General features: G+C 40.1%; 1 protein-coding gene across 2 annotated transcripts; it reads left to right on the top strand.

Annotated features, from left to right (window-relative positions):
• Nucleotides 1-255: 255 nt before the first annotated feature.
• LOC113033266 (GTPase IMAP family member 8-like) lies at nt 256-12,629 on the top strand. 2 transcript variants are annotated; one of them, XM_026186901.1, is made up of 6 exons: nt 256-292; nt 2,435-2,484; nt 3,709-3,756; nt 5,505-6,119; nt 9,554-10,714; nt 10,802-12,629. In XM_026186901.1, the coding sequence occupies exons 2-6, from the start codon at nt 2,466-2,468 to the stop codon at nt 12,361-12,363; spliced, it is 3,405 nt and encodes a 1,134-aa protein (XP_026042686.1). In that variant the 5' UTR covers nt 256-292; nt 2,435-2,465; the 3' UTR covers nt 12,364-12,629. The 2 variants fall into 2 exon arrangements, with proteins under 2 accessions (XP_026042686.1, XP_026042687.1); XM_026186902.1 differs by lacking the exon at nt 3,709-3,756.
• Nucleotides 12,630-13,722: the final 1,093 nt, after the last annotated feature.

Here is a 13,722-nt window from a genome sequence, read left to right as displayed (position 1 = left end):
CGCAATGCTACCTGCTTTAATACGTACATGTACAAATATATTTTAAAATCAGGTCTCAAGTGTGGATCATTCTTCTTTGAAATAAGTTATTTTTATGATTAATGATTACAAACATATACAAACAAAAAAGATTTTTATTTTGGCGAAAGTACAGAAAACATGATCACCATCACTACCCCCCCACCGCACGCACACCATGTGATCAGACACACAATCACACAGAAGAAGAAGCACTGCTGTGTCTCAGAGCGTGCAGAGGTGTTCAGCTGTGAAGTCGGATCGAGGCAAACAGGTAACACACACACACACACACACACACACACACACACACACACACACACACACACACACACACACACACACACACACACCTGCTGTTAAAAGGAATCAATCACTCAAACTATAACAGATCAGTCAGATTTTCATCGTCTTTATTCTCATAGAATCTAAGTTATTTGCCTTTTTTAGTGTTTCTGCTGTGACTCTTTCGCTTCCTCCTTTTTGGCTAAACTAAAACATTTTTGACATGAAATTTGTTTCGGTCATTTCTTCATTTTAATTAAATCAGGTTTTCCATCTCATTTGCATTTTTCCTGACTGGCTGAGAGATGTGGACAGACTCAAAAATAATATTTATGTTCAAAACTCTGACTTTGGGTAATTAATCATTGTAAATTTGTTACATAAGAACAATATAAAATGTTTAATCTGGTGAAATGTAGTTGATTGATATACATTCAGTATATACCAGGATTATTGTCCTTAGTAATATAATTTTATTAAATCAATAAACCTTTGATTTTACATATTTCAGCTGCATTTTACTCAGAATTATTGCTTCATGTTTGTGAGGGATAATAATCAGTTTTTGAGTGTACAGATGTTTTTGCAGCTGTCCTTATTGGTTCCCTCTGCTGCTAAACCTGAAACTGTCCTTTAACATTTTGTGTATTTTATGGAATGACTGACTTAATGAGTGGCAACATGAAAACAAACTAAGAAGTGCACTTTTGAAGTGGATGAAGAATCTCTTTCCTATGAAAAGATCCTTAAATTGACATGTTACATGTTACATGTTACATGTACGCTGGTACTGTAATCTGTGACATTAACAAGGGTCTTAGTTTGAGTCCAGAAGAGCGTTTCAGTGAGCTAAAATAATGCTGTCCACTTTTTATTTTTAAGAAAACGCCAATATTGTTTAGTATTAACATGTTTTTAACAAGTGTTTGAGTCAGTCGACTTTTCATTTTTAGCTCATAAAATCAATTTTCGTGATAATTCTGAGGCTGAGTCCTCTCTAAATCCTGTTACTAACCTTCTGAATCCACTTAAAACACAAACATTTATCTTTTAAACCTCGTTTGTCCAAAAACAGATCGTCCACGTCAGAGTTACTTTGCTCTTGCTGTCTTGCTGCACTTCCACATTTATCTTCACTTTCAGTGATTTCTGATATGTAGTTTTTCCACCTCTAAAGTTTTGGACCAGGTCGTTTTAGTTCATCGTCTTAACAGACTGTGAAACTACTCACATCAAATTTCTTGTTCATGTTCACACAAAGAAAAGCAGAAGAAAAGTTCAGATACTCAAGAATGAAACAAATGACAGGAAACGTATAATACACGATGACTGCTTAGAAGCTTGGCATGAATGTTTTCAGTGCTTGTGAAGAAAAACTTTAGTTTGCTAACTCAATCAATATTTTATTTCTATAGCACATTTAAAAAGGACAGTGTCCATCAAAGTGCTTCACACAAGGTAGCAAAACAGAAACAACAAAAGCAACAAAAACAGTTAAAAACAATTAAAACCAGTTACAGTTACAGTTATTTACACAGCACAACTGCAGACCGGGAGGAAGTCCAAACTCATTTGCTTCAAACGCTAGATGGAACAGGTGAGTTTTTAAGCGTGATTTAAACGATTGACTGGAATCTGACATGCGGACATCGGACATGCCAGTTTAGCTTGGCTAGAACAGTAGTGATGTCATCATGCCCTCTGGTGCCAGTTAAGAGGCGTTTTGAACTAAACGCTGGAGGAGAGAGAATTGGAGGTCCATGTACAGAGAATTGCAATAGTCTAGTCTCGAAGTAATGAAGGCATGGATGAGCTTTTCAAGGTCTTTATGTGGACTGTAAGGCTTTGCTTGGAGATTTGACGTAGCTGCTAACTGTCTGCATCATTCTGAACAACAGACCAAAGAAACACATCAAAGTTACAAAATAATAATTCAATAGTTGATGCACAACAGCTTACTGTGTTTCTGGCATCTGAGCTGTGCAGACCATTGTTTTTCTGGAGTTCTGGGGACACAGTGTAAAGTATTTAGTATTCACTGCTCATCCAAAGACTTACTGTATGATACTGCATGTGTCTGTATAAGCAAGTTTAGCACAAGAGAGCCTAAAAGCATCTTTTCCTCTCTCAGGTCAGTCAGTCGGTGGACTTTCAGCAGTGACATGATGGCAGCAGCACCTGGTGAGTCCAGACAGACTGCAGGTGAGACCTGCAGCCTGCTGAGATCAGATTCATTCTTTATACTGACAGGAGTGTGAAAATTGGTTGGCACTGTTGGCCTTTGGTAACTTACTGTGATTCTGACCATGCAACACACCTGTTCACCTGTTGGAAGAAAAAAAAACCCACATCATGATAATAATAATAATTCTCTGTTTTGTAAACAGAAAAAGAAATATGATGAGTTTTTTTTCCACTTTTTGTTGAATTAGTTTTCTCTTAAAAACAAACATAAAAACATTTATGTTCAGCACATAAATCAGCTCCAAATGAAACTTGAGACTCTGCACACTAAACCACCAGCTTCAACCAGAGAGAAGAGACTCGTCACTGAACTTTTCCAGGACGGAGGTTGCAGGAGTGATTCACACATTTACACTCAGCATTATAATTTGCTGCTTTAAATTTCTGAATAACCTGAAGCTGGTACAGGCAGAGCTTTATCCTCTCTGAAGCAGCCGCTGAATCGAGCTGTGATGCTGAGTTAGAGTGCAGCCCTTTGATGAACCTTTGTTGGCTTTGCATGAACGCCTGTTCAAGGAGGCGTTTCAAGCAACTTGCTATGGATTGCACAAGTTGTGTTATGTGTTACACTAATGCACTAATGTGACGTCCATAAAGTTTCTCAAACTCACATTGAATTGCAGTCAGGGACTGAAAAACCCTGACGATCACTTGTAAGGCGAGTGATCGTCTTACAAGAACTGTAAAGTCTGAGCTTTCACTGATGCCCAAGCAACGAAAGAAGGAAATGAACGGGGACTTTTGGGATGCACAGTATATGATTATGTACACACACACACACACACACACACACACACACACACACACACACACACACACACAGAGTGTTTATTTACTTATCTTCGCTGAACATAAATGATTTTAGGAGGAAATAACATTTAATGAGCTAATTGAATTATGATGATTGATGATTTAATTTTGATCATTTTCATTTTGTACTGATGTGAGCTGTGAGCTCTGACAGCTTGGATTAAATATTGATCTGTATGTGTTGAAAGTGTCTGTGTAAAGGTGATGCCAGAGCAGTTAACAAACTAAACTTACTTTTGCTAAACTGAAATTTTTTTTAAAAACTTTATTCCCGTAGCATTTGTAGATTCTTGTGTTTTCAGCCTGAAATTGTAAATTGGAGCACTGATTCATGTTTCTGTATTTTTGCAGATGATGATTTTAACAAACCAGAACACAGCAGCTCAGAGTCTGAGGACTGTAAGTCAAACTAACAACATTTCATATCATGAATAAAATAAGAGAAGCTGGTGGATTAGAGGAATGAAATGTTATGCCAGGAGCTTTCTTATTTAAAGAGAGAACGAAGCATCTATTAAATCCTGCAGCCTGATTTCCTGCTTATTTATGAGTCCAGTAGTTACAGGTCAAAATCTTGAATGCATTGAATGGGAAATTAAATTGATTAAATATGTATAAGTATATTTCTGTTTTGTTCATACTGTTAATATTTTTGAAGAAATTGAGTAAAAATGCTCAGTGACCGTGGAAATCACCAGCTGGTAGTGAAGCCGTACATGTGTCCTTGTGCAGTTGAAATAATCCACAAAAGTTGCTTTGTAGCTGAAAACAAACGCACAAATATTAATTTCCACAAACTTGAACTCACATGAATGTCGCTGTACGCTGCACGACAAAATTATTTAAACTGTTTGACTCCACAGCGAGTCACAGTCAGTGTTGGGAAGGTTACTTTTAAAACGTATTCCACTACAGATTACAGATTACAGATTACATGTCCCAAAATGTATTTCCTAACGTATTCTGAATACTTTGGATTACTTTGTAAAAAGCATGATAGTGAATGAACTATTGCTGTGTGATTCATTACTATTACTGCAGGTTACTCTCCACACCAACACCAGCTACATGTTTAAATCTTGATGTAAATGAGTAACAGTAGGTGGACATTAGGTAAGGCTGCACATTTTGCAGCGATCTCGTGTAGAAAACTATTGCGTGCGTATATAAAACAGGTCCGCGGCTCCGAACCGTAGCAAAGGGACCTCTGGCTGATACGTCGGGTTCGTGTCGGGCTCGTAGCTGAAAACTAGCTTTACTTTGTTGTCTGGGTCAAGTTTGCTAGCAGAGACAGAGAGAGACGTTGAAAGACTGCTGCAACAGGACTTATTGTTTCAGAGAAAACAGGAACACAGCGTACAGTCGAGTCTTCATAGCTTACTCACAGCTGGGCTCGTCAGGCTGCAGTGGTTGTTATTATATTTACATGCTTCCAGCTCCCGTTTCTGCTCCGTGACAAGTTGTACTTTTCCTTTTTCTCCCTCCCTCGCACTCACCAAAAATATTACCAAATATAGAGAGGACAGAGCCTTATGACACAGGAAAATCCCGCAGTGTAATCCATTTATTTCAACAAAGTAACTGTATTCTGAATACCACCTTTTTAAACGGTAACTGTAACGGAATACAGTTACTCATATTTTGTATTTTAAATACGTAACGGCGGTACATGTATTCCGTTACTCCCCAACACTGGTTACAGCCTCTACAGTGCAGAGGTGCGACTGCCCAGCATGGGCGTTATTACAGCGGATTAAAGCAACAGCAACTAAAAAAGTAGAAAAACACTAAATAACCATGAAAATGATGCTAAAATGTGATTTTAAAGTAAAATGAATTTCCCCATTTATTTAAGTGTTTCCTTATCTATAACCATTGGAATCTAAATTATTACCAATATGCACATCTTACAACATGGATAAAATATTAGACATTAACAGGCTAACTTTCGTCTCCTACATGTTTAAACTGTTTTAGACTGAAGAGCATAATCGTTTCATTACTTTTACAAAAGGAGAAGAAAATGTGGTTAAAACATCACAGAATGAGACATGAATATTATAGTTTCTACAAAAAAATCAATGAATAATTTAAAAACGTGTGTTTAAAATAAACTCAGTGTTTCAGTAACTGAACTTATTTTTCAGTGTCTGAGCTGAGGGTCGTTCTGCTGGGGAACAGCTGGTCTAAGAGGAGCTCAGTGGGCAACTTCATACTGGGAGTGACTGTGTTCAGCTCTGAGGATAAAGCAGACCTCTGTCTGAGAGTCAAAAGGGAGCTGAAGGGGAAAGAAATCGATCTCATCAACACTCCAGATCTGCTGTCGGCTAAAATCTCCCCAGAAGATCTGACGAAACAAGTTGAGGACTGTGTGAGACTGTCTGCTCCTGGACCTCATGTGTTTCTGCTGGTCCTCCAGCCTGCAGACTTCACTGAGGATCACAGACAGAGGCTACAAAGAGTCCTTGAACTCTTCGGTGATCCATCATTTGATCGTTCACTGGCTCTGATAATGCCCAAAGACAAGAGTTCAAGTTCCATTGAAAAGTATCAGCAGCATCCACAGTTAGGAGAGATTATCAAGAAATGTAGAGAAAAATTGTTGTGGCAGAAGAACCTGGAACAAGAGCAGCTGTTAGCAGCCATAGATACAGTGGTGAAGAAGAGCACGAGGGAGGAAGTTTCCAGTGAGGAAACATCTGTTTCACCCAGTCAAGATGAGGAAGAAAAAGTCCCTGCCAACGTGGATCCTATTAGGGGCGGTGAGTCTAAAACTGTGTTTTCTGTACAGTATAATGTGATGGTCAGGTTTGTAAAACTGTCTGGAAACTCGTGACAACTGCTGGCTCACTACCTTTCTGAAAGAAATCCTGGAGATGACTTTTTTTAAAATGATGCAGCTCTTAAATATAATCCCATCCACATGTAAACGCTAAAAATGAAATGTTGGCCAATCGGAAGTATAGAAGCCTGGGAAGGAAAGAGTAAACAGGCCTTTGTATCCTGACAAAACCTTCAGTACTTCTGAAAAGTTTTTGTTTTTCTGAAAGGCAGCTAATTTTGTGTTACTTTGCAAGTGCCATTTTCAAGTGCTTTCATTATTTCAAATGTTAATAACTAAAGACAGTATTTTGGCTGTTGTGTAGACTCACACGTTGGGAATGAACCACATGCATAGAGCATACAGAAATGTAACTGAAAAAATATTACATTTATTCAAAACGGACGTCAGGATTTGGGTTGTGACAACGTCTGTGTTGAATGTAGAAACCACGTCCGAAGTTCACTCTGACGCCTCTGTCTTTCTTAACGGAGGGACAGTAACTGTGTGTGTGTATGTAAGCCTGTGAAAACTGCAGATAGTAAGATTAACAGCAGATAGACAGTATTTTGTCTTTATCCGCCATTATTGAAATTCATCTCATGTAAACAATAACGTGGCGCACAGCGTGACGTCAAAAACGGCGCACACCTTTGATGTTGCGTGAGTAAATTGAAAATCTCCACCCTGGCAGGAGTTTTTTAAAATCTCAGCTGTCAGTGACCCAGAATGCTGTTAATGTGTAGATGAAAGGCCCAAATGCATAGAAAATACCGTATTTTCAAAAACACCCGTGTACATGTGGACGTAGCCTAAGGTACTGTTGGTAAGAAAGGTGTTTAGCTTGATAACAGTTCTAGGAAACTATTTTAGAAAGTCATGGATTATGGAGAGGTGAGATCATCTGCGTCTAGCCGTGAACTTTCCAACTTCAGTTCAGGTTTGAACGATTCCAGTTTGATAGAAGGTGGAGATCCTCTTCCAACTGTGGACCATGGCCTTTGATTTAGAGGTGCTGATTCTCATTCTCGCCACGTCACACTTGGCTGTGAACTGTTGCAATGCGAGCTGGAGGAAACCACCTGATGAGCCAAACTGATGAGAAACACATAATCTGAAAAAATAAGCAGAGACGAATTTGTGCCTTCCACCACTGGACTGCACCTAGAAATTCTGTCCATAAAAATAATGAACTGGATTGGTGACAAAGGGCAGTCCTGCTGGAGTCCAACACCCACCAGGAGTCTGACTTGTTGCCAGCAGTGTGGACCCAGCTCTAGCAATGGTTGTAGAAGAATCAAATGGCTTGCTGCAACAGGCAAAACACTCCATACCCCTGAAGAACTTCTCACAGAATACTCTGAGGGACAAGGTCAAAGGCGTTCTCCAAGTCCACTAAACGCATGTAGACGAGTAGGGCAAACTTCCATGCACCCTCAGATATCTCTGCGAGGTTAAGAGCTGGTCCAGTGTTCCGTGATTGGGACTACAACCACATTGTTCCTTCTGTATCCGAGTTTTGACTAAAGCATGGACTTTTCCTTTCCATCATCCTGGAATAGACTTTCCTGGAGAGGTTGAGGAATGTGATCTCCATATACAGTGGCTTGCAAAAGTATTCGACCCCCTTGAACTTTCCCACATTTTGTCACATTACAGCCACAAACATGAATCAATTTTATTGGAATTCCACGTTGCATTTCTGATCAGCGCTCTCCTTGTTCGGCCTGTGAGTTTATGTGGACGTCCTTGTCTTGCTAGGTTTACAGTTGTGCCAGACTCCTTCCATTTCTGAATGATGGCTTGAACAGCGCTCCGTGGGATGTTCAAGGCTTGGGAAACCTTTTTGTAGCCTAAGCCTGCTTTAAATTTCTCAATAACTTTATCCCTGACGTGTCTGGTGTGTTCTTTGGACTTCATGGTGTTGTTGCTCCCAATATTCTCTTAGACAACCTCTGAGGCCGTCACAGAGCAGCTGTATTTGTACTGACATTAGATTACACACAGGTGACTCTATTTAGTCATTAGCACTCATCAGGCAACGTCTATGTGCAACTGACTGCACTCAGACCAAAGGGGGCTGAATAATTACCACACCCCACTTTGCAGTTATTTATTTGTAAAAATGTTTGGAATCATGTCTGATTTTCGTTCCACTTCTCACGTGTGCACCACTTTGTGTTGGTCTTTCACCTGGAATTCCAATAAAACTGATTCATGTTTGTGGCTGTAATGTGACAAAATGTGGAAAAGTTCAAGGGGGTCGAATACTTTTGCAAGCCACTGTAGTTGGAGCACCCCCTTATGTCCACCTTGTTGAGGATAAGAACCCCCACCCTGGCTTACCAATCTAAAGGCTCTCAATGAGATCCTGTAGAAGTGTGTGAACCAAGACAGCCCTACAACATCCAGAGCCTTCAGGAACTCAGGGCAAACCTCATCCACCCCAGGAGCTCTACCACCAACGAGTTGTATAACTGCCTCTGTGTCCTCACCTATGGTGAGGGATGACTTTGTCCCTGTTGTCCCCAGACTCTGGTTTCTGGAGGCAGCAGCCTAAGCAGAGAACCTCACACCTTGCTCTTTCTCGACAACTCCTCTAGCTTATCCGGTGGAATACCAAAGCATTCCCAGGCCTCATGCACTAGCTCAGGCTCCTTCCCCACCAGAGAGGTGAGAGTCCATGTCCAAGACACCAGTCTCTGTAGCAGGGATCAGTCTGCCAGTGTCTCCGTTCTTAGTACACACATTGCACCCGACCTCTATGGCGTCTTAAGATGGGTTACCTAAAGGAGGATGGGCCTATGTTCCTTCTTCAGGTTGCACCCGGCCAGGCCCCATGGGCTAAGGCAAGTCACCAGATGCTCTCCCTCGGGTCACCTCCCATGTCCTAGCTCCAAAATGGTGCCCAGGTAACCGGATGCCTGACAGGGTAAACTGTTCCCTTGGTCTGGTAAGGGTCTTATAAGGGTCTTCTAAATGGCTTAGTGTCTGGTCCCTCACTCAGGGCCAACTTGTAATGGGACACACAACCAGGTGGCAAAAGCCCCCCAACAGCATAGCACCTGGGATCCCTGGAACACACAAGCCCCTCCACCACGATAAGGCAGCGATTCACAGAGGGGCAGATGATATTAAAAGGTGATACTGGTTGTGCGCTGTGAATAGAGAGTGCATCTGCAGTTTTCTTGTTATCGTGAGCAATCATCAGCTAACTGCTTTAGGAAAAATAAGTAAATGGTGGTGGTATTTAACCAATCAGGTGATCTTATTAATGTTTCAAACCCTGTAACAGAATGTAGTAAAACTGTGGTGACAAAAGTCTGTGTGTCACAATTTTAAAGGTAATTTACAAGTTTTATCTTTGTTTTTCAGCACATGAACTCAGGATAATGCTTTTTGGAAAAAGTGAGAACAAAAAATCATCCCTGGAAAAGATCATCATTAGAAAGAAAGAGTTTAATATGCCTAAAGTCCTTGGAGGAAAGCAATGTCGCGCTGCCTCTGGAGAGTGGAAAGGGAAACCGTTAACAGTAGTCAAAACCCCCGACATCTTCAGTCTGTCTGTGAAAACTCTGTTCGAAGTGATGAAGAGCTGTGTGAGTCTCTGTCCTCCTGGACCAAATGTTCTGCTGCTGTTAGTGAAACCTTCTGATTTCACTGAAGAGGACAGAAAAACTCTGAATTTGGTCCTGAGCTTGTTTGGTCAAGATGCCCTTAAACACTCAATGGTCATTATAACACAGAAAGAGGAGAAAGGCAATAACTCAGTGGAAAAACTCATTGAAGACTGCAACCAAAGGCAGAACTGGTTTGAAAAAAATTGTTCTGCTACAGATTATTCAGAGTTGATGGAAGAAATGAATGAGATGGTGAGTGAAAACTGGGGAAAATATCTAACGTTAAAAGAAGAGGCTAAACCCAATCTGAAGTCCAGTCTGAACCTGGTTCTGTGTGGGAGGAGAGCAGCAGGGAAGACGTCAGCAGCCAAGGCCATTTTAGGTCAGACTGAGCTTCATTCAGCCTCCAACTCATCAGAGTGTGTTAAACATCAGGGAGAGGTGTGTGGACGTTGGGTTTCCCTGGTGGAGCTGCCTGCCTTGTATGGAAAACCTCAGGAGGCAGTGATGGAGGAATCATTCAAGTGTATCTCCCTCTGTGATCCTGAGGGTGTCCATGCCTTCATCCTGGTCCTACCTGTGGCTCCCCTCACTGATGAAGACAAGGCAGAGTTAGAGACCATCCAGGACACATTCAGCTCTCGAGTCAATGACTTCACCATGATTCTGTTCACCGTGGACTCAGATCCTACAGATCCAGCTGTTGGTAACTTTTTAAAGGAAAATAAGAACATCCAGAAGCTCCTCCAGAGCTGTGGAGGAAGATCAGTTGTTCTCAACACCAAGAACAAACAGCAGATCCCAGAGATGTTTGAGATTGTGGACAAAATTAGTCAGCCTGCAGGACAACTGTGCTGTTATACAACTACAACATTTTTACACGCACAAATGGAGAAAGTCTTAAAACTTGTCACTGGTAAGTAATTTAGATTTTCTATTTCCAATGACCCAGAGTTTTAATCCAGTATACAAGTGTTAACTTGTTCTTGTTTTCATGTTTTAGGTGGTGAAGGTGGAGAACAGGACTCAGACTGTCTCAGGATTGTGCTGATTGGGAAGACCGGCTGTGGAAAGAGCTCTACAGGAAACACCATTTTAGGAAGAGACGAGTTTGAAGCTGCATCAAGTCAAATGTCAGTCACACAATGTTGTCAGAAAGTACACGGTGAGGTGGACGGTCGTCCTGTTGTTGTGGTCGACACTCCTGGTCTGTTTGACACAAGTTTGTCCAATGAAGAAATTCAAGAGGAGCTGGTGAAATGTGTCAGTCTCCTGGCTCCAGGACCACATGTCTTCCTGCTGGTGGTAGAGATCGGCAGATTCACAGCAGAAGAGAAGGAGACACTGAAACTCATCAAGAAATTTTTTGGGAAGAATTCTGAAAAGTTCACCATCGTTCTTTTAACCAGAGGTGATGAACTGGAGCGTCAGGGAGAGTCTGTTGATGATTACATCAAGAACAAATGTCACAGTTCCTTTAAGAAGCTGATCTCTGACTGTGGAGGAAGATACCATGTGTTCAATAACTCTGACAAACAAAACCGCACACAAGTCAGTGAGCTGATAGCAAAGATTGACACCATGGTGAAGGACAATGGAGGAAGCTTCTACACCAACGAGATGCTGCAAGAGGCTGAAACTGCGATAAGGAAGGAGATGCTGAGGATTTTAAAGAAGAAGGAAGAAGAGATTCAGGAGCAAAAGGCAGAATTTGAAAGAAAACATAAGGAAGAAATGGAGGCTATGAAGAAAAGAATGGATGAAGAAAGAGAAAAGGAGAGAATACAGAGAGGAAAAGAACTCGAAAAAATGAGAAATAAAATTAGAGAAGAAGAAGAGAAGAGAAAGCAGGAACAGGAAATCAGGGAAAAGGAGAAAAGGGAAAAGGAAGCTGAAGAAGAAAGACGCCGACAAGAATTTGAAACAGAACTTGAAAAGCTGGACAAACAAATTCAGTCAGAAAAAGAGGCAAAAGAAAATGTGGACAGAAAACTGGAAGAAGCCAGAGAAGAGATGAGAAGAAAACAAGAGGAGTGGGAGAAAGAACAGAAGGAATGGTGGGACAAACAACGACAAGACGAAGACAAAAGACGAGAGGAAGAGAAAGAAAAAATGGAAAAACTACAGGAAGATTATAACGAAAAGCTGGAATGTGAAAAAACCAATAAAGAAGAGGATCAAAGAAGAAGAGAAGAGGAAATAAAAGAACTGGAGGAAATTCATAAGAAAACTCTGGATGATCTAAAGAAGAAACATGAAGAGGAAGCCAGAAAGAAAGCTGAAGAGTTCAACCAAGCCCAGAAGAAACACGTGGATGATTTAGCAGCTCAGAAGGAAGAACATAAGAAGGAAATTTACGACTTGGTGAGACGTGTGACCAAAAAGACTGACTATTCGAATAGGATCAAGAATTTAATGCAAAAACATGAAAAAGAAATGAGATCTGTGACAAATGAAGAGGGGATCGAAAACCTCCAGGAAGAACATGAAGAACAACTAAATAAGTTAATGCAAGAAATTTTGTATGAAGAGATCAAGGACGCGTCGACCTGCAGCATTTTATAAAGAGAAATCCACTTTTACAGCTGTTCTTTAACTGTTAGAGGACAGAAACAAACAACATGTGCAGAGTTGTTGTTCTGCATGTTTTACACATGATTGTTCATCACGACCACAGAAAAAGCTGCTGATTGGATATCATCTCAAATAGTTCAGTTCAGTTTTATTTATATATATATAGCACCAAATCACAACAACAGTCGCCTCAAGGGGCTTTATATGGTAACGATAAGACGCTACAACAATACAGAGAAACCCTACAATCAGATGATCAAACACTTTGGTGACAGTGGGAAGGAAAAACTCCCTTTCACAGGAAGAAACTTCCAGCAGAACCAGGTTCAGGGAGGGGCGTGGCCATCCGCCCACTAACTCCACTCATAACCAATAATAATCATTTTGATTTACACGTTAACCTGCACTATGTAAGTAAAATTACTCATGTGGATGATTTTCTTTGGTTTGGTCAAAATCACCATTCGACCAAAATGTTTTTTTTTTTCTTTTTTAATATTAGATTGTTGTTAAAAGGAATCTTGATGTTCTTTCATATATTGTTCTGTTGTCAATATTTGTGGTTTGATTATGATTGTTTTTTGTTTTTGTTTATTTTGCATAAATGTGTCATTAATAATAAACACAAGATGAATAAATAAACAAGTGAAAGAAAACTTAATGATTATTTTTCTTTCACTTATGATGAATAAATAATTTTTTTAATTTTGTTATAATTTAACCTGTTCTCTCCAAATATCACAGCAGTTATTCATTATAAAAACATATCTGCATATCATTTACACCAGTTTTATGGCAGAACTAAGATGTTATCCGTGTTTTCTTTAATTATTAATGTAAACAGTTTTTCTCTGTAATCAGCTCTGATCGTTGTTAAATGATGAAGTCAAACATCTTCATTCAGCTCTGAATTTATGTGTTTTTAAATTACTGAACTTGCAAAATTACATGAACTGCTCCACCTATGCTGACATATTTGATTTGCATAAGTTTTTGTCTATAAGGTAAAATGTGTATAACCTGTATTATGGTAATTAGTGATTGTAATGTGCACAACAAAGTCCTGATAAAGAAACTGTTGCTAATAAAAACAAAGGTTGGAATTTTAAGCAAAGTTTGAACTTGTTTCTTGAGTCATACTGTGGCAGCATGAGTGGGTTTGTGTTTTTGGTGCCTTTTCATTCTCAGCATCGTTGCAGGTAAATGCAGGATCCCTGAGTGGTCAAAAAACATTTGGTTTTTTTCTTAATCTGATTTAAGTCTGGACTCAGACACTCAAAAACTTTTTTAAGGAGAATTTGCTGGTTTTGGATCATCGTCCTGCTGCATTACCCAAGTGCTCTTTAGCTG

Source organism: Astatotilapia calliptera, chromosome 12 (genome assembly GCF_900246225.1).
Source record: "Astatotilapia calliptera chromosome 12, fAstCal1.2, whole genome shotgun sequence".
Classification (NCBI taxonomy): Eukaryota; Metazoa; Chordata; class Actinopteri; order Cichliformes; family Cichlidae; genus Astatotilapia; species Astatotilapia calliptera.
Note: the sequence above shows the minus strand (reverse complement) of the source record. Positions and strands in the feature narration are given on the sequence as shown.